This window comes from Elgaria multicarinata, chromosome 1, assembly GCF_023053635.1.
Source record: "Elgaria multicarinata webbii isolate HBS135686 ecotype San Diego chromosome 1, rElgMul1.1.pri, whole genome shotgun sequence".
NCBI lineage: Eukaryota > Metazoa > Chordata > Lepidosauria > Squamata > Anguidae > Elgaria > Elgaria multicarinata.
The window spans coordinates 200,944,237-200,970,232 of record NC_086171.1 but is presented as its reverse complement, the minus strand read 5'-3'; the positions used below and the strand labels follow the sequence as shown (position 1 = coordinate 200,970,232).

The following is a 25,996-nucleotide window of genomic DNA, read 5'->3' as shown; positions in this document are numbered from 1 at the left end:
GAGTCACAACACTTACTGGACATTGCTCAATGCAACCTACTTCACAGGGTTGCTTTGAGAATGTGGCCCCCTTTTTACACACTCTTCCTTAGGAAGGGCTTCCAGCAAATGAATCTTCATTTTTACCTTTTATTGCTGATTGGAGAGGGCCCATAGCTTAGTAATAGAGCACATGTTTTGCATGCTGAAGGTCCCATGATCAATCCCTGGCTAGGGAAAACTGCTTATGAAACCCTGTAGAACCCTACTGCATGCATTACTTAGCTATATGGCTCAATAATATAAAGTCAATTTATGTTCCTACATATTTTACTGGGTTTCTGTACTATTCTTACTAGGCTGAATGCTCTTTAGGATTAGCATTCTTGTTGGTTCTTAGTTTTAGTTAACTGTATTTTCATGATGTTCTATCACTTTAAAACTTGTATTGATTGTAGATTTATGTATTGGAATGCCTTGGCAAGGTTCCTAAAAGGTGGCCTGTAAATATTTTGAGTGTCTCTGCATTAAGGAAAAAAAATGCACCCTTACCATTTTTTCTTCTTCTGGGGTCTTTGCAGGTTGACTACGGCTCATTTAGACAGCGACCACGTGTTTTGTAATTGTAAACTTCACTTCTCGGGAATGCTCCATAGAGTTAAATGAAACAGTGCCATCTAGTGGCCCATGTTGTCCTGTGAGACTTTTAAATAGTGCATTATCTCTGAACTTTTTAAAAGCGAGCTTACTGTGGGAAGGCATGGGAGACGTCCTTGAGGTTTACGGAGTCATTAAAAAGTCTGCAAACTTCCATGAGTGGCCAAGCATGAGCATGCAATAAATTGCTCATGTGGAGAAGCTCTTTAAATAAAAAAAATAAGTACTTGCTGAGTGCTTACACCCTACTGAGTTGGGTTGGATGAAATCAATTAGACCTCCACTGTTTTGATATGCCTCGAAGGTCTATGCGTTCAGAAGAACTCTCACCTCATCCACACACACAAGGAAGTGGGTGGCGAATAGTGATACAATTCATATGCATTAAATATAGAAGAAGATGCATTAGATCAAAGGAACGTGTTCTATATTACCCAAAAGGCAAGTGTCTAAGCAATCTATTATACATGCCGCTTTTAAAACAGATTAAAGGTGGAAAAATAAGAAGAAAGGAAATCATGAGTTTAAGAAGCTTACAAAACCTATTTGCTCATTTTGTCCACGATAAATTAAAAATTCCTGTGAGCTTCTTTGGGTGGCTTTCAGAGAATAAGGTAAGGTGTTTTCAACCTTTTTTTTTTATCTGTCTGGAATTTCCAAACCGTGATGTCTTTGAAGCTGCAGCCAGCAGACTGCAGTCAGTTTAGTCAACCATTTATCAGAAAGCCTCACAAGTAAACAGCTGTCTTTTGAGTAGAGACTTTTGAAGTAACAGAGACATGTGGCATAGTTTTATGGTACGAAGCTATAGTACATGATACATTCACTGGTACGTTTTGTCCTGAAAACATGACCCCAAATGCCTCATAAGTGTATACATAAGCGTATATGTGTGCACACAGTACAAAGCCTTGTAGGTTTTATTTCAATCCTTTATTTAAGGGCATAGATTAAGAATAAGCAACTGGCAGTCAATGAGCATAATCTGGTCCCTAAAAACTGTCTGTCCAGCTTCAGCATAAATCTCCCTTTACTATATACTTTATTATGAGCCTCAGCCACTTTCTCACAAGATGAGACTGAGGCTTTTTAACCCTGGTGTGTTGCACCATTGAAGTGATCAGCACAACTTCCTAAGGTTGTGTGGTGTACTATTGTGTTGTTAAGCTTCTTTTCAAAGTTATTGGTTTCCTTATCTCACAAGGAAGAAGGTAACTCCCTCCCCATTCACAGCCTGATGCTGGAATGCTTACTCAGAAGTATGTTTCAATGAGCACACTTGTCTTGTTATTAGAGAAAACCTTTTTGCACAAACTCACAGTTGAATGATGAATAGTTTCAGTGGTGCACTCATTTTGATAGTGCCCACCCCCATGTGGATAATATACATCTCCGAAATGTGATATCTTACTTCTTTTATCATTACGTTTGGATATGAGTGCAAGAGAAGCTGCTGGCATTTTAAAGAATCTGGCAACATTTCAACCTGATACATTTAACCTCAGAAGCATAACTTCATTTTGCTTTGTTAGGTAAAAATGCCTTTTACCAAGACCAAACCTTGAAGAAGTTGTTCTCCAAGCTAAAAAAATGTGAAGTTAGGTTGTATGTCCTAGTATAAACTTAATCCGTGCCAAAGAATTGGATCACAAGAGTTCACAAAGCTCCTGAACCCTTTCTGAAAAAGTTAGGCAGCTCTTTCTTTGGCAGATTTAAATCAGTGTCAGTCCAAAACCCATCCAAATGAAGGGGTTCTATTATCGGACCAATCATCACCTCCTAATTACTGAAAAAGAGGCAAGAAGTTCAATGAGCGCATTTTCTTTTCCTTCGGGTTTTGATGGAAGGTCACCTTTTGCATTGCCCTTCGGAAACACTTGGTGCATCAAATAAAACAAGGGCATTAACCAGGAAGTGATTCATAACCTTTGGAACCCCCCAAATGTAAAGAGAGACACTTTTCTGACAGCTGCTTAGTAGTGCACAACCTCTAGAGAATAGGCATTAACTTTCAATGATTGCAGGTCACCATAAAGTTTAGGATTTTGACAGAGGCTAAACAGTTTAAGGTTGGAAGTTCTGCTGCAGATTTTCCCTTCATGCAATTTTGCAAGGCCAAGTGTGCCAAAGCATTGCAGTTCTATGTCTCATTTCCCGTTTTATCATTGCACTTCTAGTCCAGCAGTGGGGAACCTCCATCCTGAGGGTCAAATGCATGCCCTATTTTTCATCTGCCCTCCAGGTATTTCTAGGGAGCTCCCACCCAATGACTGGGAAAGGCCAGTGAGGAGAGTGGCCAGTTGGGTGTCACTACTAGGGCGAATCTACACTACTGCTTTAAAATGTTTTCTAACAGTTTTGACAACTGTTGGGGCCCAGGACACACTCCATTTACACTTGTCAGAACTATAACAGTTTAAAGCACTTTAAAGCAGTAGTGTAGAACCAGCCCTAGAAATAGCACCTAACACTTCCCATCTGCTGGCCTCTTCTGAGGCCATGGATCTGTGTGTACATAATGGGGGTGGAGTTGGAGAGCCGTATGGGTGATTCAATTGGAGGGAAGAAGGAGCGGAGAAGATGGAGTTTGGAGTCAACTTGAAGTGGAGCCTTTAGTCGATCAGCTCCCTTTCTATGGAACTCCCTGCCAGCTGATGTCAGTCAGGCACCAACATCATTTTGTTTTTGGCACCTGCTAAAGACATTTTTATTTAAACAAGCTTTCCCTGTCTAACCAACCTCAGTTTAATTGGCACAATCAGATTTTAAAGGGTTTAATTCTGTATTTACTATTACTACTACTATTTACTACTACTATTATTTCCCTGTTATTCTTCACTGCTTGGATATTTTATTGATGTGGGGTACTATATGAATAAATTATGTAAATAAATAAAGGATGGTCTACTGCTGAAGCCTTTCGTCATTATATCACCCATATGGCTCTCCAACTCCACCCCCATTATGTACACACAGATCCATGAAATTTTGCATGCTCTCTCTTGCAGACTCTTACTTGAAAATGAAATGAGGCCACAGAGCGAAATTCAGACATGCCTTGTTATTTCTTCTCTGATAAATCAGACTTCTATCTATTTTTGCTGTTTTTTCCCCTCTAACCCATTTCTCCCCAGTCAGACCACCAAGGTGGAGTGAAGAGGAAGCAACTCTCTGCAAGTTTCAACTTCACGTTCTGCTCTGCTTGGTCTTTTGAAAGGGGTCTCAATACAGGGCCTTGTTGATACCTCCACTGGTTCCACTGTTGATATAGGGGATCATTAAGAACAGTTTAGCCTGAACAAAAGGCATTTTGTTCCTATTGTCCTCCCAACAATTTAATGTCTTAACTTGAAAAAAATCATATTAATTGTCCAACAATATATATTTGCCTACAGGGTTCCGAAAAGCATAAAGGGAAAGAGAAGCTGCAGCTGACTATTGAAACGGGAATAATTTATTCATATATTGAATATAGATTTTGTCTATCTTTTGCTAAATATATGCAGGATAATAAACAATTCTGCCTCTGCAGACAGGATCACATGTTGTTGTTGTTGGTTATTTATGATGGTGGAATCATTTTTTTTCCTATTAATCCCTCACATAAATGTGTGTTTTTTAGTTAATCCCTCACAGAAAAGTTCCTTGCATGTGCTCCTAGCACATCAGGACGAATGAGACGCTAAACATTTGTCATGGTGGGCTAATGTTCTATCGGCATGGAGCTTTCTTCAATATAGGTGAATATTAAAAAGAGATGATGTCATAACCTGCACTCCAAACAGCTCTACTCAGTAAAAATAATAATTTGAAAATATTCTGCAAGAACATTCCTCCCAATGTCTAATAACTATATATTTAAAACTTGCTGTTTTTATATAGAAAATCTCAAAATGGCAACTCCCATCTGGGTCTGTAGTAGCACAGTCTTCTCTTACCCTCTAATTCCAGTTAATGTACTAGGGTGACCATATGGAAAGGAGGACAGGGCTCCTGGATCTTCAACAGTTCTATAGAAAAGAGAATTTCAGCAGGTGTTATTTGTAGGCATGCAGCACCCGGTGGAATTCCCTGTTCATCACAACAGTTAAAGCTGCAGGAGCAACCAGATACAAAAGAGGGCAGGGCTCCTGCAGCTTTAACTGTTGTGATGAAGATGTTCCTCCCATTGAAATATTCAGGGTAAGTCCCCGATTTTTTCAATGCACAACTTCACGGGAAAGCCCTGTGGTGGCCACGAAATGGTGGTTGTGTCATATCACAAAGTGCAGATCCCCAGCCACTGTGAGTCTTTCCCCACTTATAGACAGCCAAGAGTCTCCAGTGTGATTCATCCAGGGTAAAGTGTGCTCCTCTAGCTAGGATTTCACGCAGTTCAGCCTAGTCAGGCGTCTTGCTGTTTTGCTAACAATAAATATAACTAATAACTGAAAAATAATTCAATGGTGCCTGTTCCTGATCAAACAATAAACAAGGCAGGGTATGGCCAATTTCCCCTCTTAGTTGAAAGCATGAGAATGAGAGCTTTCTTCCTGCTGCGCCTTGCCCTCCCTCTGCCTGCAAGAGTTGTTGTACCTTTAATGGCTTTACTTGTTGCAGATTGCATGCTCCTTCCTGCACGGATCCTTTGCATGTAGTAAACAAGCATATTACGGGGAGGACTAGCCTTAGGCCTGATGCTACACATGCCGAAGAGCCCTGAGGTGGAAGAATGGACTGTACCTTTTCTTACTACTAGTGGAGGTTATCACTTCTAAACGCTCCCCTCCTTCCCAACATAATAAACTATTCATAGATAGAAACTAGCACACCAGGAGGAAAAGTATTCTCCCACCTCTTTGCCTCCTGTGCTACTTTTCTACTTGTGTGGATTCCACCCACCCCCTCCATAGTGAAGCCTTTAAAGATGTCCTGTTCCCACCTCCCGTCTGAAGGGGTGCAGTCCATTCTACCACCTCGGCAAGCAGAGCAGAACGTGAAGTTGAAACTTGCAGAGAGTTGCTTCCTCTTCACTCCACCTTGGTGGTCTGACTGGGGAGAAATGGGTTAGAGGGGAAAAAGAGCAAAAAGAGATAGAAGTCTGATTTATCAGAGAAGAAATAACAAGGCATGTCTGAATTTCGCTCTGTGGCCTCATTTCATTTTCAAGTAAGAGTCTGCAAGAGAGAGCATGCAAAATTTCATGGATCTGTGTGTACATAATGGGGGTGGAGTTGGAGAGCCATATGGGTGAATGACGAAAGGCTTCACCTTTTATCTTGATGTGTTAGCTGTCTACATACTGGGAATTGTGTTGATGTGTGAAAGAATTCAAAAACCACAATTCCATACCTGTTATCCAGGATCTCCCATCTCATTCTACATAAATTAGTTAAGCCATGTTCTTATCTGGATAGCCTTCAGCAAATTACTATTTCTTGGCCTCAGCAACCCATCAGTGTGTGCATGTGTGGTGTGTATGTTCATCCAATGTGTGTGGGATGCTCCTTAACATCATTCATGCTATGAAAGGAACGCACTTCAGTGGTCTGCCCTCCTGAACGTTGCATTGCAGTGAAGTTTATCTCAGGACAAGACTTGTCTAGAAATCCTAATAAATAATAATGTAGGGATGTAGTTTCATTTGTTGCCAATTAGAATTCCCATTCCTAGTAGGAGCCTGAATAATAGAAATTTAGCACCCCCCTCCAGACTTTCCATTTTTTTAAAAAATAAACCTAAATGCCAAGAAAAGCTTCACCTATGAAACGCTTGTGTCTGAGGTTACTTCCAAAGGCATCGGACCAGGGCTTATTAAAAAACACACAAAAAGTAGCAACCCTGCCTGTTGCCTTCTTAGGGTTGCCAGCATTTTAATCAGCCTCATCTCCTTTAACAGCCGGTGGTTTCAGGCTAGGCTTTTATTGTGCAATAACCTTGCCTCATTTGTGGAATTTTACAGGCAGTCTAGGCATCGACATCTTCCATTTGTAACCTTCCCATGTTTTCCCACTGCTGCTTCTGTCTTCTTTCTCATCACAAAAAAATCTGTTGAAGAGGGAAAGATGGAATAGTGCACAATGCCTTGTGATAGGTAGCGAGTCGTCCATTTTTAAGTACCTGGCACCTTGATCTGGAAAGTGTCCATTGCTGTTTCCTGCAGATCATGGTTGTTGTTAAAGTCTTAAGAGCAAGCGAGGCTAGGCTTTACCTCCTGGTCAGTTGGCAACCTTGCCTAAAGCTCATCTCACTGTACTGCGAGCTGGAAGAGGATACCTTTCTGTGGTAACTCCTGGGCTTTGCTATAAACCTATTAAAATAATGATGTGGTTACAGATTGTTTAGATGTCAAATAAGATACAAGACTCCGGAGTCAGGTAGGTGGTTTTCTACAGTTGATGGTTCCAATGGACACCCGAACATCTGAGAATTATACGAACCAGCCTGGGGGCATAAAATGGAGCTTTAGCTTCATCTGGAAAAGGAAGAAGAGTTGGGTCTCATATCCAAAGAAAAATTAGAGCAGCCTTCCCCAACCTGGTGTCCTCAAAATGTTTTGGACCACAATACCCATCATTCCCAGCCAACAGTGGTTAGGAAGGTGGGAGTTGTAGTCCACATCTGGAGGGCACCCGGTTGGGGAAGACTGGATTAGAGGATTAAAGATGGATTCCTGATAATTTCCTCAAGTCCTGCAGCCATGGTAGTGGCGGTGGCTGTGTGCCATGCTCCCCCTCATGTATATTCCAGGGATCTTACAAAGGATGCCATTTCAGAATTCAGTACGGGATCAAGGAGACTTGAGGAGAGGCAAGTGTTGATCTTAGATATATTTGAAATTAAATCTCCACCCCTCCCACCAAATAGTTTAAGAGCAGTTACTCCTTTATACTTCAAAATAACAATAGCAATGTGGTTAATGCAGGTTAAATACACCCCCCCCCCGTTTTTAGGGTTAAGCTAGGTGTGATAACCATCATGAAGAAAGGAAGGAGCCATGAAATCTGATTTTAAAAGCAAAAGGGGAACTCAGGTGGGAAACAGAATCTTTCTCCCTCCATAGATTGCCTCCGTGTAGCCAAGGACTTTTCCCCCGGTCAGGACTCCAGTATCCCAATAATGACCCTGACTGAGAAAAAAAATGTTTGGGAGAAGGGTTGCAGGTAGAAACGCCATGGGAAGGGAGAGAGTTCAGTTCTCTCTCTTTTGCTGTTTACTTTCAGAATTGGAGTCCTTACCTGTTTCTTTGGGGAAGGGGCATAGTGTACATATGCTTTGTACACAGAAGGTCCCACATTCAATCTTGATATCTCCAGTTAAATGGTCAAGGAAGTTGTGGTAGACAGACATTGGCTATTGATGCTGAAGAACTGCAGCAAGTCGGGGTAGATAATATTGGCCTAGATGGACCAATGACCTAATTCACTACAAGGCAGCTTCCTAGGCCTCTCTGTGACTAAGGCAGGATCTACTCTACTGCTTGTTAACAGTATTGAAGTGAACTGACAACTGGGCCCATGAAAGTGTTTTTCAAACCACTTTCCAAGTGTTACATCCTGCTTGGTGTAGATCTGGCCTGGGACAACAAGCTGCATCTTTAAACACGCAGAACTGTCATAATCATGTCTAGTTTGATCTTAGGCATACCAAAGCCAAAGGGATCTGTGCCTTTGGTGTGCACTCCTAGTTGATAGGCCGACAGAAGCCTGCCCCAACCTGGTGCTCTCCAGATGTTTTGGACTTCAACTCCCATGGTTAATGCTCAAGAATTCTGGGAACTGGAGTTTAAAACATTGGAGGGCACTAGACTGGGGAAAAGATTGGCCTAATGGCCTATAGTCATGATGGCTGTATATTATCACCAATCTCAGAGCCAGTAGGCCTCTCAATACCAGCTGCTGGGGAACATGAGCAGGATGATGCTGTGGTGCTCAGGTCCTGTTTCTGCAGACTGTGGGCTTCCCATCTGTGAAGGGCCCGTGGGCTTCCTGTCTGTGAAGGGCCCGTGGGCTTCCTGTCTGTGAAAGGCTCGTGGGCTTCCCGTCTGTGAAGGGCCCATGGGCTTCCTGTCTGTTTGGATGCTGTGGGAAACAGGATGCTGGCTCATTCTCTGAGTGTGGATCCTTATGAAGTCATGAAGTCACCATCCAAGCATGAGAAGTAGGTATCAGCAGGCTTGGGGAAACTTCAACATTTGTGGATTACAAAAACATTTTAGAGGGGAGGGAATCTTAAAGGGGAGTGTGTGTGTGTGTGTGATAGAACAGCCCCAAAACCCCTGTAAATGCCATGGAATGCTGGCTTGTTGCTGAAAGAGGGGAAAACAAAATGAGGGTTGGTGGAATGGAGTATCCTGAAGAAGGGCATTGCTGACTAGGTAGCATCTAAACAGCTGCACACAACACGGAACAGTGGTACAGCACTCTTCATTAAAAAATAAACCTCTCAGCTGGCATTCTATCAGTGCAAAGGCACAAGACCAAACTGATGAGCATTTGGCACTTGATTTTTTTTAATGTAATTTATTTAGCAAGTTAACTTTAATGTAAATATCAGAGTATTTATGTTTATGATTTTGTCACATCACTTTTTTACTTGCCTGTTGAGCAGCAACCCCAGAGCCCTCAGTGCTTCTTAAAATTGACCCGGTAACCTGGTCTGCACGTAATGATAAACCACCATGGGTGAACCCATGGGCTGTGTTATGGTTGCAAGTGGCTTGTTAACCACCCCAACAACCCACCCTCATCAGGTTCACATGTAACGACAAGCTACAGTCTGCTCCTGCCGCAGCTCAAATATTCAGAGTGGTGGCCACCCCTGCAACATTCACCCACACCTCCTTTCAACATGTAACCCTGTTACAGTTACCTAATCCCTATTACATTTGCTGCCTTTGGAGACCATTTTGCATTCAATTACCATAATGAGCCATTGGCATGTGCTTGCTCAATTTGCATGAAAGATTACAGCAGCAATATGCATGACAAGTCACCACAGCAAGGCTGGCCATCTTAATTACGTAGCTAAGAAACCTTCATTTTCTAAAGGACTAGCCTTCACCTGGTCAAAGTACATCAATAATTGAAATATATACCTTTTTTTAAAAAAAAAAAAAGACACAGCTTTTATACAATGTTTTGAGAAACCCAAATACGAGACTTTGGAAGACACATGCTGATCTGGTCATACAGTCTGAATGGAACTCTTCAGGAAAGAGGCACCGCTTGGGTGTTTGTAATCTCTAGAAAGGCTCTGAAGCAACAGCTGCCAGAATACAGGTTGCTTCATCCTGGAAGAGACGGAGAGAGGGCCAAAAGGAAGGCAGTAAAGAAGAAAAACTGGTTTCTCTCTGTTCTGGGATGAGATCATGGATTTGTAATATTCCCTGCAACCTTTTTATTATTATTATTACATGGAAGCGTATGAGCAAGAAGTGTTTCCCACATTAGTATTAATAACATGGGTGTATTCCTGCAGGAAAGACATAAGTAAACAACAAAATCTATAAATACAAGAATGAAGAGAGGGGAACACACTTACTGCTTCCACAGACCTTACCACTACAAACCAGGGTTTCCATCTTCTTCTCATGCCCCCGTGGGCTTTTCAAACTCAGAGCACCTGCAACGACCCATATGGAAAGGAGGACAGGGCTTCTGTATCTTTAACGGTTGGATAGTAAAGGGAATTTCAGCAGGTGTCATTTGTATGCAGGCAGCACCTGCTGAAATTCCCTCTTCATCAAGAGGGCAGGGCTCCTGCAGCTTTAACGGTTGTGATGAAGAGGGAATTTCACCAGGTGCTGCCTGCATACAAATGACACCTGCTGAAATTCCCTTTTTCTACACAACCGTTAAGATACAGGACCCCTGTCCTCCTTCCCATATGGTCACCCTAACTTTAATAGCTGCACAGAAGAGGGAATTTCAGCAGTTGTAGCTGTTGCTGAAGTTACATCTGAATGAGAGAGACTGCAAGAGAACTTCATGTATGTCACCTTGAGTTCTATGTGGGAAGAAAGGTGGGATATAAATAGGGTGACCATATGAAAAGGAGGACAGGGCTCCTGTATCTTTAACAGTTGTACCGAAAAGGGGATTTCAGCAGGTGTCATTTGTATATGTGGGGAACCTGCTGAAATTTCCTCTTCATCACAACAGTTAAAGCTGCAGGTGCCCTGCCCTCTTTTAAATCTGGTCACTCTAGTATAGCTCCTGCACTTTAACTGTTGTGATGAAGAGGGAATTTCACCAGGTTCTCCATATATTCAAATGACACCTGCTGAAATTCCCTTTTCTATGCAACTGTTAAAGATACAGGAGCCCTGTCCTCCTTTTCATAGGGTCACCCTAATATAAATGTACTAAATAAAACATCTCTTGGGAAGTGCAGGATGGTGAAAATGTTCAGTTAAGCAATCCTTACCTTTCCACAACCTGCATTCCCCAGGGTACTTGCTGTGGGAAAGACTAGTGGACATGGCTAACGGGGGATCCCTGCATGGGTTTGGCTCACAGGCCTGTGGTCCAAGTGCCCTGGTCTACATTGACTGCTAGTAGCTCTCCAGAATTTCAATCACAGGTCGTTCCCTGCCTTACCTGGGGATGCCAGGGACTGAACCTGGGACTCTCTGCATGCAAAGCATGTGCACTGCCACTGAGCCAAAGCTCTTTTCCCTCCTCATTATCACATTATTGTTGAATAAACAGTGCCTTTCATGCCTGCAACAAACACCAACAGATAAAGCTCTACCAATCAGCGTCCCTTTATGAGTAAAAGTGACTGCTTGCTGATTTTTTTTGGCTGGCATGTAGCTGTAAGCCAGAAATCTGGGATAAGGCTAAAGGTATAAGAACTAGGGATGTGCTCCGCTTCTAATCGGACCGGCGAATTAGAAGCGGAGCGGGGGGATTCGCCTGCCCTTAAGGCGGAGGCGAAGAGGATTGGGGGCCGGCGGAGCGTGGCGAAGAGTATCGAGGTGGAGGCGGATCCTCCGCTGGAAAGGTAAGTGGGGTTTACCGGGCCCTGCCGCTGTCGCTGTCGCCCATGCGGCGACAGCGGCAGGGCCTGGTAACCCCCTCCGCCCTCCTCTCCCTTACCTGCCTCTGTCCGCGGTCCGTCGGCGTCTTCAATTGAGCCCGCGGTTCAACCAGGAAGTCTGGGCCGCTTGGGCGGCGATGGCGGCAGGGCCCGGTAAACCTCCCGCCCTCCTCTCCTGGCCTTACCTAACGCCACTCCCCTCCACTGCGGAGCTCCGATTCGGAACCGGAGCTCCGCGGCGAAGAGGAGCAGAGTATGGGCAGAGCGGTGCGGGCCGACCCGAAATTTTCGGATCGGCCCGCGGGGCGGAGCGGGGGTCCGTGCACACCCCTAATAAGAACGTTATAAGAGCTGTGCTGGTTCAGACCAAGAGTCCATCTAGTCCAGCATTCTGTTCACACAGTGGCCAACTGGCTGCCTGTGGAAAACCCAGAAGCAGGACATGAATGTAACAGCATCCTCTTGCTCATGTTCCCCAGCAACTGATGTACATAATCATATTGCCTCCAATACCGGAGGTAGGATATATCCATCAGGACAAGTAGCTATAGTTAGTCTTCTCCTGTATTAAACTGGATGCTGATATGCTACCCGGAAAATGCTTGCAGCCAGCAAATCACAGGAGTTTTGTGGTTGGCTCACCAACACTTAAAAATGCCTCTTAAGGGCGATATACAACCCAAACTGGATTTCACTTCCAGGAATGGGTCATGAGCAAACGGATGGGTCCTGAACAAAGACAAATGTCCATGGGGGGAATGCCTGCTTTGGGTGAGGGGTGGTGAAGAAAGCTTAGGAATCATCGAATAAAGCCATGAACAAGATTATTCTTTAGTAGCCATGATGACTAGAAAACTAATCCATTTTTACCAAGAGAAAATAAATGTTTAGTTGCATTGGGCATTGAAGTGACTTTTGCATGCATGCCTTGCCAGGTTTGCTTTCTCTACTCATACACAGGAGAGACAGAGAGAGAGGATGCATTCGAACGACACAATAGTCAACCATGTGTTAATAGTCAACTCCACAGTTGAGTATTCAGGGGTACTCCCCACACAACATGATAACAATCAACTGTGAGTTGACTATTAACACATGGTTGACTATTGCAGCTGATCCCCGCCCAACCCATCTCTACCCTCTCACTGAATGGCTGCACTGGTTCCCATTAGAATCTCCCTTCGGGTCCCCCCACTGTCAGTACCTGGTAGCATGCCTGCTCCGTTGTGTGGCCATACTTCCTGGGACATGCCTTTCCTGGGTGGGGCGCTGCGATCGACGGCTCCAACGTGCTTCCCTGGGACATGCCTTCCCTGGGCAGGGCGCACGATCGATGACTTCTCTCCCTGAGCTGTCCTCCCATTCCAGTGCAAGAATTTCTCCCATAAAGCTACAGGAGAGATGCTTGCAGCCACCCCACTTTGCAATTGTCAAGCTACAGGAGAGATAGTTCCCCCCCTTGAAATCCATGAGGGTTAAAGCTACGAGAGAGATGCTTGCAGCCACTCCGCTTTGAGTGGGGCAGGAACAAGCATCTTTCCTGTTGCTTTAACCCTCAAGGATTTTGGGGTGGGTGGAACGATATCTCCTCTAGTGTGAAATTTCAAGTAGCTTGGAATAAATTAGAAGCAACTTGTATTTTGTGTTGCCAACTTTAATTCCATGTTTTACCTAGACGCTTGGCCAATGCACCTGAAAAACAGACTTTTTGGGACAGATTGGGGGGGCGGGAATGGCTAAATAAAATAACTCACAACTGTTTGAGGACAAAAGAATTAGGTACACCCATGCTTCCAGTAATCCACTTTCATAACGAGCTTGTTATGCCAGATAAACTGTTCAGCTTCTAGCACCTGTGACCTGATTTCAAGTCTTTAAATCACAGCTTAAGACATGAAGAATCATGAAAGGCTACAATGGGAGAAATAGCGTTTTCAGATATGAGTTAAGTGCTGCATATGTTCTTTCTGGAGAAATATGCAATATATCCAATTAATTCAAATGGGGAGCATTAGGAAAAGAGCAAGTTCAAATAGTATGTCAGGAAAATCTTCTTATATAAAAATCAGTTCTGCGTAAATACGATTAGGATCAGGCTGTTAAAGGAACGTCATTCTGAAATCTAATCAGTAAACAGTCTGAGCATGTTTACTTGGAAGTCTCACTGCGTTCAGTACAGCGTACTCCTGCGTAAATGTGCATATAATTGCTGATTAAGGGCTGTATCACACACTGCAAAATTCCTACATGGAAGGAGCTTGTTTTGGCTATATGGAATTCTCTCCCCAAAAGCAGGTAGCTATTCAAACTTGGGAGGAGGGGAAGGGGGGCTGTCATATTTAAAATCTCCCATGAAAAATAAAACACTTCCACATAGAAAACTAGAATGTCAGGGAGAAAACTATCAACCCTTCTCCCTGACATTCTACTTTTCTATGTGTTGGGAAGTTCATTTTTTAAAAATATGGAGAAGTATGTCATGTAATCCCCCCCTCCGCAGTCTGGAGTGGTACAATCCAGGAAGTTTTATTCCCTGATTTGTGGTTTGCATATACTAGAACTGAAATCAATTGTTTTAATGATCATTCATGAATCTTCTCACACTTCAGTATCTGACTTTGCCCTTTCTCAGGAGTTATATTTCTCTCTTTAACTTCTGCCACAGTTCCCTCCGCAAATGCTAGCTCAAACTAACATGTGGCTACACTTGGATGCAAGCCCATTACAATGTGGTTAGTGACAGTCTGATGTGTGTAATCCCCCTTTTTGTATTACCTGTCTCCTTCATCACCTTCCGGAGGCTCTGGTTACCAGTGAAACTGATATGGTTGGGTGAAGGCCTGGTCAAATTCACTCATGTCAGGCTTCCAGCTTGTGGTAGAGCTGGCAAGGCTGTGGGAGAACCTTATACATTTCACCAGTTTTCCTTCCCCCTTCCAAAGAGCATGTAAATGTTCAACACTGCTGGGGAGCATAGGAACGCTAGGATTAAAAAAAAAAGCAGACAAGGCTTTCCTCCAAACTTGCTAGTTTCACCTGACTCCAGAGACAGGGGGAAAACAAAGGAAATAGTCCTGCAACAGATACCCACAGTCACAGAAAAGGAGGAAGGAGCTGGCAGCCATTAATAGTGACCAAAGAGACACTTTGACATGGGAGGTTGGGGAAAAACTTTCTCCATTGTGCACAACTCTATGGAAAAAATGGTAGTTACTGAAAGAGCAAAAATGCACTTTGGATAGAATGTAGCCGAAACATAGGCAGCTTGAATTGTGATGGTCCCTTTACTTTGCTACATGGCCAATTGATTGAAATTTTTGATAAAAACATTTTTAAAACTACATTTCAGTCCACACCAGTCCTCTAAACAGGTCTAGCATTTCACTGAAACTGTTTTTAGCTGTCTAAATTGTTTTACATTTTAGATATTTAAATTTGTATGATGTATTTTAAAATGCTATATTTTATTGTCTTATGAATTGTTGTAAACTGTCCAGAGAGCTCTCGCTATTGGGCGGTATAGAAATGAAATAAATAATACCAATCACGAGAGAGAGGATCAGAAGCACTCTGGTTGACAAGCATGGAATTGTCTAGCTAGCATTGTATTAGGAGTTGGAGAACCTCAAACCCGATTATGGAATGAGCTCCCCACTGTGGCCTGCCTGGTGCCGACACTGTCATCTTTTCGGTGCCAGGTTTATTTACTTATTTATTTATTTATTACATTTCTATACCGCCCAATAGCCGGAGCTCTCTGGGCGGTTCACAAAAGGTTAAGACTCCCCTCTACGATGGGGATACTTATGTCAGCTGCCTTGAACAAGTCTGTTACTGAAATCATATTATTATTGTTGTTATTATTATTATTATTATTATTATTTGTACCGCCCCATAGCTGAAGCTCTCTGGGCTCTTTACGAAAACAATTGTTTTTAGCTATTTAAATTGTTTTAAATTTTGTACTTTAATTTTTTTGACTACGTTTTATTATACTGTTGTATTATATACTGTTGTATTAATATTTATAATGTTACGGTTTGCAATTTTTGGTGAATTGTTGTGAACTGCCCAAAGAGGCCTGGTTATTGGGCAACATAGAAGTGAAATAAATAAATAAGTCTGACCTTCCGGGGTTCCTTAGATAGTCATGCTCTTCCCCTCTTCCTGATCATTTGGTGTTTTCCTTGCTTTTGCGCGCTTTCCTTTACCCCAGCCTAAAAGGTTGAAATGCTTCTCCTAAGCCTTAGTTATTGGCATTAGGGATGTGTTCTGCCTTGGTCCTGAACCCCGAATATGAGTTGAAGCGGGCTGATTTGACCTGCCTTGACCTGGATCCGGTTCGGGACTGGATTGGGCCACCTTGGACCAAAGCAACTGAAGCGCTTCAACCCGATAGGACTAGGGCCACAGCTAGACCTAAGGTTTATCCTGGGATGATCCAGGGTTCACTGCTGCTTGAGCACTGGATCCCCTGTGTGTCACCTAGATGAACAGGTTTGACCCCTGGACGATCCAGGGATAAACCTTAGGTCTAGCTATGGCCTAACCTGAAGCATCTGCTCGCGCTGGTGAGCCACCTGTACTCCAAAGAGCTGCTCTGCCCTGCCATAGATCTACTGTGTGTGTCAGAAAAGAATGTGTTTTTAGAATGCATTGCTGCCCAGAGCTCTTAGAGAAATAACTGTCTGTAGACCAAAGTGGTGCAAGTCTAATACCTGCTATCAAGAGGACATATTGCCAGAATTTTGAAATCACAGCTGTGACATTACATGTATGCATATTATGAATTTGTGGTTATAGATGTGTACTCCTGTTATGATTGTTTTTATGGAGAGTATATCTAGAGCAGCCTTTCTCAACCTGAGGCGCTTCAGATGTGTTGGACTACAACTCCTGGGAGATGCAGTCCAACACATCTGGAGCGCCCCAGGTTGAGAAAGGCTGATCTAGAGTGAGAATGATATGAATGACAGGAGGTGTAATGTATTTGCATGGGTGAGATTGGCTAAGTGAGGGGGGTGAAGTGTGTGTGTGTGTGTGATATATAAGCAAGGAGTTGTGCTTGTGTAGAGCAGATAGGGTTTAGAACAGGGAGGGATGGAGATAGAGCATGTGATGCGGGGGGAGAGAGAGAGAGGTTTGCGAAGAGGTAGATTGTGAAGAGATAAATTGTGGCTAGGATTTGTGTGTATAGGACTAAAATGGAAATGAAGTGTGCCTGTATGTGTGCGAGAGGATATAGATAGAAGTTTTAAAGTTACTTATTTACTGTGTATCATCTTAATGGTGCAATTAATAAAGATTTTTTCATTTTATAAAATCCTGCACCACCAAAAGGGGTGAAGTAATATAGAGAATAATTCAGGTTAGAATAAAGCCAGCGTGAGCTCACATCTCACAAAGTAAAAGGGTTGGACCTGAGGTAAATGTCCTGGTGACAATGATACTGGGGGGGGGGGGGGGAGTTTTGCCTGCTGTGGGGAAGGCCTTACTGAAAAGGCCTTTCCAACAGGAACTGATAAATAGGCAGGAATGCCACAGAAGTCTTATTATATTTATTTATATCCTGCCTTTCCACCAAAACATGGCACTCAAGGCCCAGTTGCTTGTGCTGGCGGCAGACCTGTTTCCTAAATGGTTTTTCATGTATCGTGGCAGTTCTAAGTCAGAATCAGATCCTCTTTTTGTGATGCAAGATTACAAAAATATAGCATAAGGCATTCAGAGCACCAGGTTTGTCTATATTCAAATCCAAGGCAAGATACAACAGGCTCATGTGGGTGGGGTGGGCTAGATCAAGAACTGTTAAGATTGTGCTGCAAACAACAATCGTATGGAGTCAGTGCACTATGCTGATTATTTAAATCACTCGTTATCAAATCACAAGCTGGCTCCACTTCAGTATTTTATTAGATTGTAAGCCTATGCGGCAGGGTCTTGCTATTTACTGTGTTATCTGTACAGCACCATGTACATCGATGGTGCTATATAAATAAATAAATAATAATAATAATAATAATAATAATAATAATAATAATAATAATATTGTGTCACCTTTCCTTTTCTCCATTGGGCCAAAGTGATCTTCTTCAAACTGTGGTTCTTACCTGTGCCTGTTAGAACTCTCTTACCCGGCTGTAATATTTATTTAGGGCACAATCCTATGCATGTTTAGACTGAAAAAAGTCCTACAACACCCAGCACTCCTCACCAGCAAGGCTGGAAGGGAAATCCTGGGAGTTGTAGGACTTTCTCTGTTTAAACATGCATAGGATTGCACCCTTATTTACTTGTTATTAACATTTATATATCGCCTTATCTGCTGAAAAGCCATTGAGGCAGTGTGTAACATTTTAAAACGATTTAAAATCATGCAACGATAAAAACAAGAACATTAAAATCAGCAAAATGTTTAAAACAACACAATTTAAAAGGCTAAATTGAAAAGATGAATCCTTACATCTTTTCTAAAGGCCATGAGACTGAGAGCCAATCGTGATTCCAGAGGGAGCGCATTCCTCATGTGCCTCACGAACGGGTCTCTGTGGGGAATGGTGCCCTGAAAAGGGCTTCTCCTGTATATCTTAATACTCGGGCAGGATCATAGTGAGACAGTCCCTTGGATTGCTAAGTTCAAAGCTGTTTAGGGCTTCAGTGGTTAAAACCAGCACCTTGAACTGAGCACGGAAAACAATTGCCAACCAGTGCAGGTCTTTCAGGACAGGTGTAACATGATGTAATATGCCTGAAGAAGAAACCTGGAGATCACAAAAGCTATCACATTTTCCTTGATCTTTTGGTTGGCCTAATAAAGGTATCTGATACAGGTTTTGGGGTTTTTATCCTCAGCATCTCTTCTCTGGGATTCCTTCACCGAGATGTTAGAATGCATCTAGGATGTTCAAATACTTCCACCCACCCACCCCTTTTACTGTTTAAGTGCCAGGTCCGCCCACACCCAGTAAGAAAGGAGTTTCCCTTCTTCTCTGCTGGCTGGGTGGAGCTCTAGTTATGTACATGGAGATTAAAAAAAAGAAAAGGGGGGGGGAGCATTCACACCCCCACCTACAATCTACTGGTAGTAGTTACTAGATGAGGGGCTGTTTTTGCCTAGAATCAATCAATCAATCGGACCTTGTATGTCTGTCTGCTTTATTTGGTAACTGGCTCCTAACATATAACACAAGTACAGGAAGCTTTTTTAAAATTTTGGGGGAAACGTTAGTTATTTCATCAGTTACATGTCTGGTAATAATAGCAAATAAATCCAACATCTCAGTGTAAAAAGAAATTAACTCTGCTGGGTACATTTTTTAAAATTAAGATTGCATTAACTTCCCATTTATACAAATTTGAATTGGTGTTAGCTAGTTAACTGGATTTCATCGAATACTTTTCTAAATGAAAGGAACAAAGAAAAAAGCAGGAAAGAGGGAGGGAAAATTAGAATGAAAAGAGAAAGAAAGAGAATGGAAGGAAACAGAAAGAAAGCGATAGAGAGGAAACAAATTGCGATGTCCTTGCAATGCACCTCAGTTTCTTTCCTTTCTCTGATAGGTTACTGGAATAAGGTTATGAAGTCTGAAAGGAAGCAGTATTCGTCTTTATTTCCTATTATTTTTCTTTCCTCTGTTACCTTCTCTTCAAGGAACTACCTCCTTACTGAACTCCATACGCCTAACTACACACAAAAACAAACTTTGTTCTCGCTGCACAAAGTGGGCAAAATCCCAAAGCGTCCTACTTAGAGTAGGCCTATTGGAATAAACGGAACTTGTCATCCCATTCATGTCAATGGGTTCACTCTAAGTAGGACTCACGTTGGATTTCCTCCCGTGTGTCTAGCTGAATATTAGAATCAAATAAACCCTGCGGGATATTCCCAAAGGTCTTCTTTGGCCAGGCGCGGTTGCGCCGCAGGGCTGGAAGCGGCGCAACAAGGCCATCCACGTGAAATCCCGCAGTCCTTCTGGGCGCACGCGCACGTTTACCTGGAAGCAAGCCCCCAGCGAAGACAGGAGTAGGACTGACTCCCGTGGAAACACGCCCAGGAATGGTCTGTGTGCATGAGTCAAACAAGTGTCTCGCGTCTTTCCACCCCCTTCGCCTTATGGGGAGAAGGCAATCGGCGCTCGATCCTAAAGTATTTTTGCGGCGGTGGAGGGGCGCGCGGTACCTCTGGGCTTATTCTCCGCGTACGCGTGACATCTTGCCACAGCCCTCTTTCAATCTCATGCCCGCCCGGCCGAGCGATCGAGCGATCGCGGCGAGGCAAACTAGCCTTGCTTGATCTTCTCTCCTGAGGGTTTTCTTCGGGACACTTTGGGAGAGGGAGTGAGAAAAGCGGAGCTCCGCCCCTTAGTGCACGAACTCGCGCTGCCGCCTTGCTTTGCAAAAAAGAAGAAGGAAAAAAAAAAAGGGGAGAAAGAAAAAAGCCAGCAAGCCAGCAAGCTGCAGTTCAAAACTCCCTGGACTTGTGGCGAGAGGCGCACAGAGTGGAGCGAGCGAACGAGCGAGCACATCCCGGAGCGAAGCGGCGGCGCCTGGGCAAGCAGATCCCTCGCGCTGCTTCCCTCGCCCTGCATGGATTGGGCAAACTAGCCACCTCTCCCCGCGCCTCCCGCGCCCACGATCGCCTCGGCTAAAATGCGCGCCTCGAGGTCGGCACTTCAGCGCAGCTCCCCGGCCAAGTGATCCCTCCGCGGGGCGCTCCGCTGCCCCCTTCTTTTTCATGCTCAGCTCTTCCGCCCGGCCGCCGCCGCCGCTGCTCCTCAGCCCGCCGGCTCCGGCGATCAGCCCCCCGTGACGGAGATGCACGCGGCGGGGTGGCTCAAGCGCCTGGTGGCTGCTTCCCGGCTCCTCTGGATCCTGCTGGTCTGGGCGCCCGTGCTCCGGTGCGCCCTGGCGGATTTCACCCTCGAGAACGAAGTGCATTCGAGTTTCATCCACAGGAGGCTCCGGAGCCAGGAGCGCCGGGAGATGCAGCGGGAGATCCTGTCCATCCTGGGCTTGCCGCACCGGCCGAGGCCCCATCTGCACGGCAAGCACAACTCCGCGCCCATGTTCATGCTGGACCTCTACAATGCCATGTCGGTGGAGGAGGAGGGCGCCGGCGGTGGCGCCGGCGACGAGGGCTACTCCTACCCTTACAAGCCCATCTTCAGCACCCAAGGGCCACCCCTGGCCAGCCTGCAGGACAGCAACTTCCTCACCGAGGCCGACATGGTCATGAGCTTCGTGAACATGGGTGAGTCTCTCGTGCCTGCTGGCGGGAGGCGGTGGGGATTCGTTCAGAGAAGGTGCTGGCTTGGGAAACACTTGGGAGAAGGGACACTCAGGGGTGGCTCAAAGGAAGCCAGGAAGGACCTGATATGACGATGAGGCCAGGTGACGACCGCCATCCATCCACGCAAGGGCACATCAGCCCAAGTTGGGCACCAGAGCCTGGTACCCTTGGGCGATGGCCAGGGCCCTCGCCTGGACATCTGCCCTGGGCTCTCAGCTGTAGGTGTACCTGGTGATGGCTTGGGTGTACTTGGTGGTGGTGGCAACAGCAGGCAACTGCCATCTCCCACAATGCCTCCAATGTAGTGTCACTCTGGGGCATTGTGGGAAATTAAAATGGCTGATGGAGCCCACCAGAGGAAACTTTGCCAAGGGACTTTTCAAATCTGGAGCCGGTGTCTGCAGCAGCCCCCTTTCTTTGGGTACCCCTTCAGGTTCAGTTCTAGCATTAGAGTCTGCCGCTTCACCCAGGCGTAGCACATGGTGATTTAGAAACGGCCTACCCACTTTATAAGTACTTTTTGAACACTCTGGTTGTGGGCATGAGGCAGCAACTCCCCCACTAGTTCTTAATTCATTTTTAATTTGGTGTTCTCCTATCCCAGCACCAACCATATGGACAGCAGAGTGTGCCTAGATCCTTGGCATGCTATCTCCTTGTCTCCTATTGCTGCTGTATGCATGAATCTGTGGATTGGGGTCCCTGTCTCATATGGGTATTTGAAAAGGGGACTAGAACAAGATATTTTCAGATCCCCCCCTAAAGCCACACATGGGGAAGCATCATTAGAACAAAGCAGTGGATCTTCCCCAAGCTGGTTGGGACGATGGGACAATTGGGGAGCTCCCACCTCCACAATTCCAATTGTGAATCAGTGAGGTTTATCTGATAGAGAACGTTCAACCCACTCATATATCTTGGTCAGTGAAAGTAGGATAAATCTACCTGCATCTGGTTCTTATCCTTCCTGGTACATAGGAACACAGGAAGCTGCCTTATGTTGAGTCAGACAGTTGGTCCACCTAGCCCAGAATTGCTGACAGTTATTGGCATCGACTGGTCCAGGGTATCAGGCAGAATTCTTTCCTGGCCTTACCTGGAGATTGAACCTGGAACCTTCTGCATGCAACGCATGTACTCTCTCACACTGAGCTATAGCCCCTTCCTTTGCATTCTAGGTGTTCCGTGCTTCCCAAGGGTGGGGGCTGCCCCACAGTGTAAGAACCACTAGATTAACTTCAAATATTTGCCTTTGTTTATGGACAGGTGTTTATAGGATAGCCACCTGAAATGCTTTTTTTTTTAAAGGCCAAAGATTTGGCCATCCTCTGTCTCCAACCTACCTCTAGGAGCCTGCATTTTGTAGGGTTATTTCCAGGCTGAAATTTGTAGTGTTACTTCCAGCAGGGGCGGTGCTAGCATTAGGCCAGCTAGGCAGCCACCTAGGGTGCAGAGCTCAGAGGCACGCAGTACTGTCCTTTAAGGGTCACAGTTTTATACAGATTAGCTGTTTTAAGAAAAAAACATAATAAAAGGAAAATATAATAGTTCAGAAACTCTTCTTGAATAGCTGAATTGAAGTTGGCAATTTTGGGAGGGTGTGTGTGCAAGTACCTCGCCTTGCTTAGGGCACAAAATAGTCTGGCACCGACCCCAACTTCCAGGCTGGTATTCTATGCACACCAACTTGGGAGTGAGTGGTATTTGCTTCAGAGTGTGAATCCCTAGGACTGAGTGTACGACAAACAGTTGTGCATTCAAAGGCCAGATTAGTTAATTGACAACAACTATTGGGTGCCATGTAATAGACCACCAACATGGACTAGAATCCTTACTTGAACCCTTTCCCAATGGGCGTAGAATAGAAGAGACTGAGAAAGTCCATTATTTTGCTGCTCTTCACCCTCCTAGAACCTGGAGGTAAAAAATATTAACTATGGTCCTTGATTACCCTTTAATGAATTTGATTTGTTTTGCAATTGAATCATACAAAAATAATACCTGTGTTATGGAGGGATGTGATGGTACCGTAAGATTATTTAATTCAGAATAAAGACCCTAGTGACTAATTTAGGATTATGAGAATGCCTCCATATAGATGCACTGAAAGAATGAGGGGGGATACTATGGACAAATATATGGTTAAAACGTGGTGATCCATAGCAGCTCAGTATCAAGGAGCCTTCAGAATTAGCTATAAAAAGAACATCCTCAATTATATTTGTAATTGTTATTTATCATGAATTAATTAATCACAATGAATGTGGTCTTCAGAATGTAACCAGGAACTTGCTCAGAGAGATTTTTGTTGTGGTGAGTTAGATTTAGTACCTTTTTCATTCTCCCTCCTGAACAAGAATGCTCAGATGTGCATCTTTAGGACTTCCCTTTAGTTGTACACCCCTGCTGTTGCTATGAAACTTTTTCAGACTTTGGTACGTGAACAGCAACAGGCCGCAGACTGTAGCACATAACAAATTAAGGGGCTTAGAAGTCCTTTCATTAATTGTGATGTTGTGGCAGCTGCTGTGAATGGAGAGGTCCCAGTGGAAAAGGGGACATACAGAGGCAGCATTTAAGCTGCTTTACAGATCCAACTTTCGGATTGCTTGTGAGGGTTCTTTTCTTCTTCAAGCTGCAGTCTACTCCAGAGGCATCCTATTCAGGTCAGTGGGAGAGCTCTGCAATAAGTGGACTTGTGGATTGTGATCTTAATGACCTAAGAAAGGTTCCATGGTAAATCCTCATTTGCTGCACTTTCTAATGAGCAAAGACTGGGTTGCCAGCCTGTGCTCTTTCGGTGAGCACATGTGGATGGGTTTATGCAAATTAGACAAAACTTGTCACTTTTCAGCTTGCGGTTGGCTGAGCCTTTTTAATGGGACACCGTCATCCAATGGGGATTTCTCTTTGTCTGCTATGGGTCTGAATAAACTGGCTGGATTTGAGGAGAACACTCTCAGGGGCAAACATTCTATTTAAAATATATAATGATAGGTAGTAGTTTTTCGGTATCTGTTTTTAGCCTGTGTCACGTGTGCCGGTAAAACCACCGCATGTACAGATTGGGTGCCTGTGAATCCAGATCAAATTCAAACAGAAGTTCAGAGCAGAGAGAGCTTTTAAACTAGCCCCCCATCCCCACTGTGCAATTTGGTCTAAACAAGAAGGGATTCTTAATGAGCTTGAAGGGATACACCCTTTGAATATGAAGTGGTATAAATGATAGCCTGACTCATCTTTACTACTGCAATATGAACTGTATTTGCTTAGGACCTCATCATTGTCTAAATGGCCAATGAAGAATTCCGATTACCGAATGGTCGTTTCGGAAGAGTCTTGTGGATAGATTGCAAACTCTGGCTGTGGGGGCTAAAATGTCTGAGTGAGACTTACAAGCTGGTGTTTTGTCAAGGGCAATATTCCATTGATGGGAAACTTTAGTAAGGTTTGGAAATTGCTGATCCAGAATTCCATTCTGTGCCTAAAGTCGGAACCATCATTATTCTACTCAGTTTGCACAGAAGCCAAATATGCTAGGTAAGGAATATTGGCGGTAGTAATACAGTCCAATAATACAGTATTATTACATTGGAGGGCAGGTGAACCAAGCCTCAGCTGTTTATTTATACATGTGGTGTTTGCATGTTAAAATGTGTTTGCATGTATCCCACACATGCACACAAATACGCACACAGAGAATTCAGGCACACTTTGTAAACTCAAAAAGAACAGAATTATGTTATAAATAATTAAACTTGGGCCATAGCTAGACCTAAGGTTTATCCCTGGATTGTCCAGGAGTCAAACCTGTTCATCTAGGTGACACACAGGGGATGCAGTGCTCAGGCAGGGGCGAACCCTGGATGATTCCAGGATAAACCTTAGGTCTAGCTGTGGCCTTACTGTATAAAAAACTAAGCATAAAAGAATAAATCCTACTGTGTTTATTGGAGCTTAGTTCCAGGTCAGTGTGCATAGGAGGCCTTTGAGCTGGTTTGCATGTTCATTGCTTTGTGGCTACAGCAACCACAAGGGATGTGTGAATAAGCCATAACTGAATGAATACTACAGATGGAACTTGCATATCCTATTAGATACTGCTTTTATATGCTGATACTCAGTTGCATCAGACAGTGAGCTGGTTCACATGAACACTGTGACTTACACAAACCATGGCGACTTGTTTAAGTCGCAGCATGTGCTGGCGTGTGCTGGGCTCCATTTGCCTAATTACCTCCCTGGGTGTGGCTTGTTGTGTCATCCAAACCAGGGCAGGATGGCTTGTTGGAGGGGGAAACAACTGTCAATTTATTTATTTAATTACATTTATATACCACACCAAAGCTCTCTGGGCGGTTCACAAAAGCTAAAAACAGTAAACATTAAAAATATACAAAATTTAAAAACCATCAGAGACATAAAAACAACAGTATAAAAACAGCAGCATCCATTTAAAACAACAATTCTGGGGTCCATTAAAAAACAAACAGCGTTCAATGCCTTTAAATGCCTGGGAGAAGAGGAAAGTCTTGACCTGGTGCCTGAAAGATAACAATGTTGGCGCCAGGCGACCCTCATCGGGGAGATCATTCCACAGTCAGGGGGCCACCACTGAAAAGGCTCTCTCCCTTGTTGCCATCCTCCAAGCTTCCCATGGCCTGTTGTTGGGTTATTTGAGAGTTGTTTCCCCCTCCAACAAGCCATCCTGCCCAGGTTCGGATGACACAATAAGCCGCACCTGGACAGGTAATTAGGCAAATGGCACATGGCATATGCTGTGTCTTAAACAAGCCACTGGGCCAGTGAGTAATCAAGGAGCACATGAACGAGTGAACCAGACCTAATTTTTATTTGTTAATGGTAATATTTTAGTGCTTCTCCTTTTTCTAAAGTGCCTAAACTATGTTTGGCTAGAGGCAAAAAGAAAAGAAAGGTTAGATAACAGTAGAAGTTACAATAATTACGATTGTTATGAAATGGATGACTGATTGGGTCTGTCCCAGAAAAACACAGGTGTCACTCCAGAGAAACAGCATGCTTTCTCTT

General features: G+C 44.1%; 1 protein-coding gene across 1 annotated transcript in view; it reads left to right on the top strand.

Annotated features, from left to right (window-relative positions):
- The first annotated feature begins 20,529 nt into the window (after positions 1-20,529).
- Positions 20,530-25,996, top strand: part of BMP7 (bone morphogenetic protein 7) — a 105,221-nt gene continuing 99,754 nt past the window's right edge. Inside the window, exon 1 of the mRNA XM_063146466.1 lies at positions 20,530-20,908. Within this exon, the coding sequence (XP_063002536.1) occupies positions 20,641-20,908 (268 nt within the window). The 5' untranslated portion in view covers positions 20,530-20,640. The remainder of the gene's footprint in view (positions 20,909-25,996) is intronic.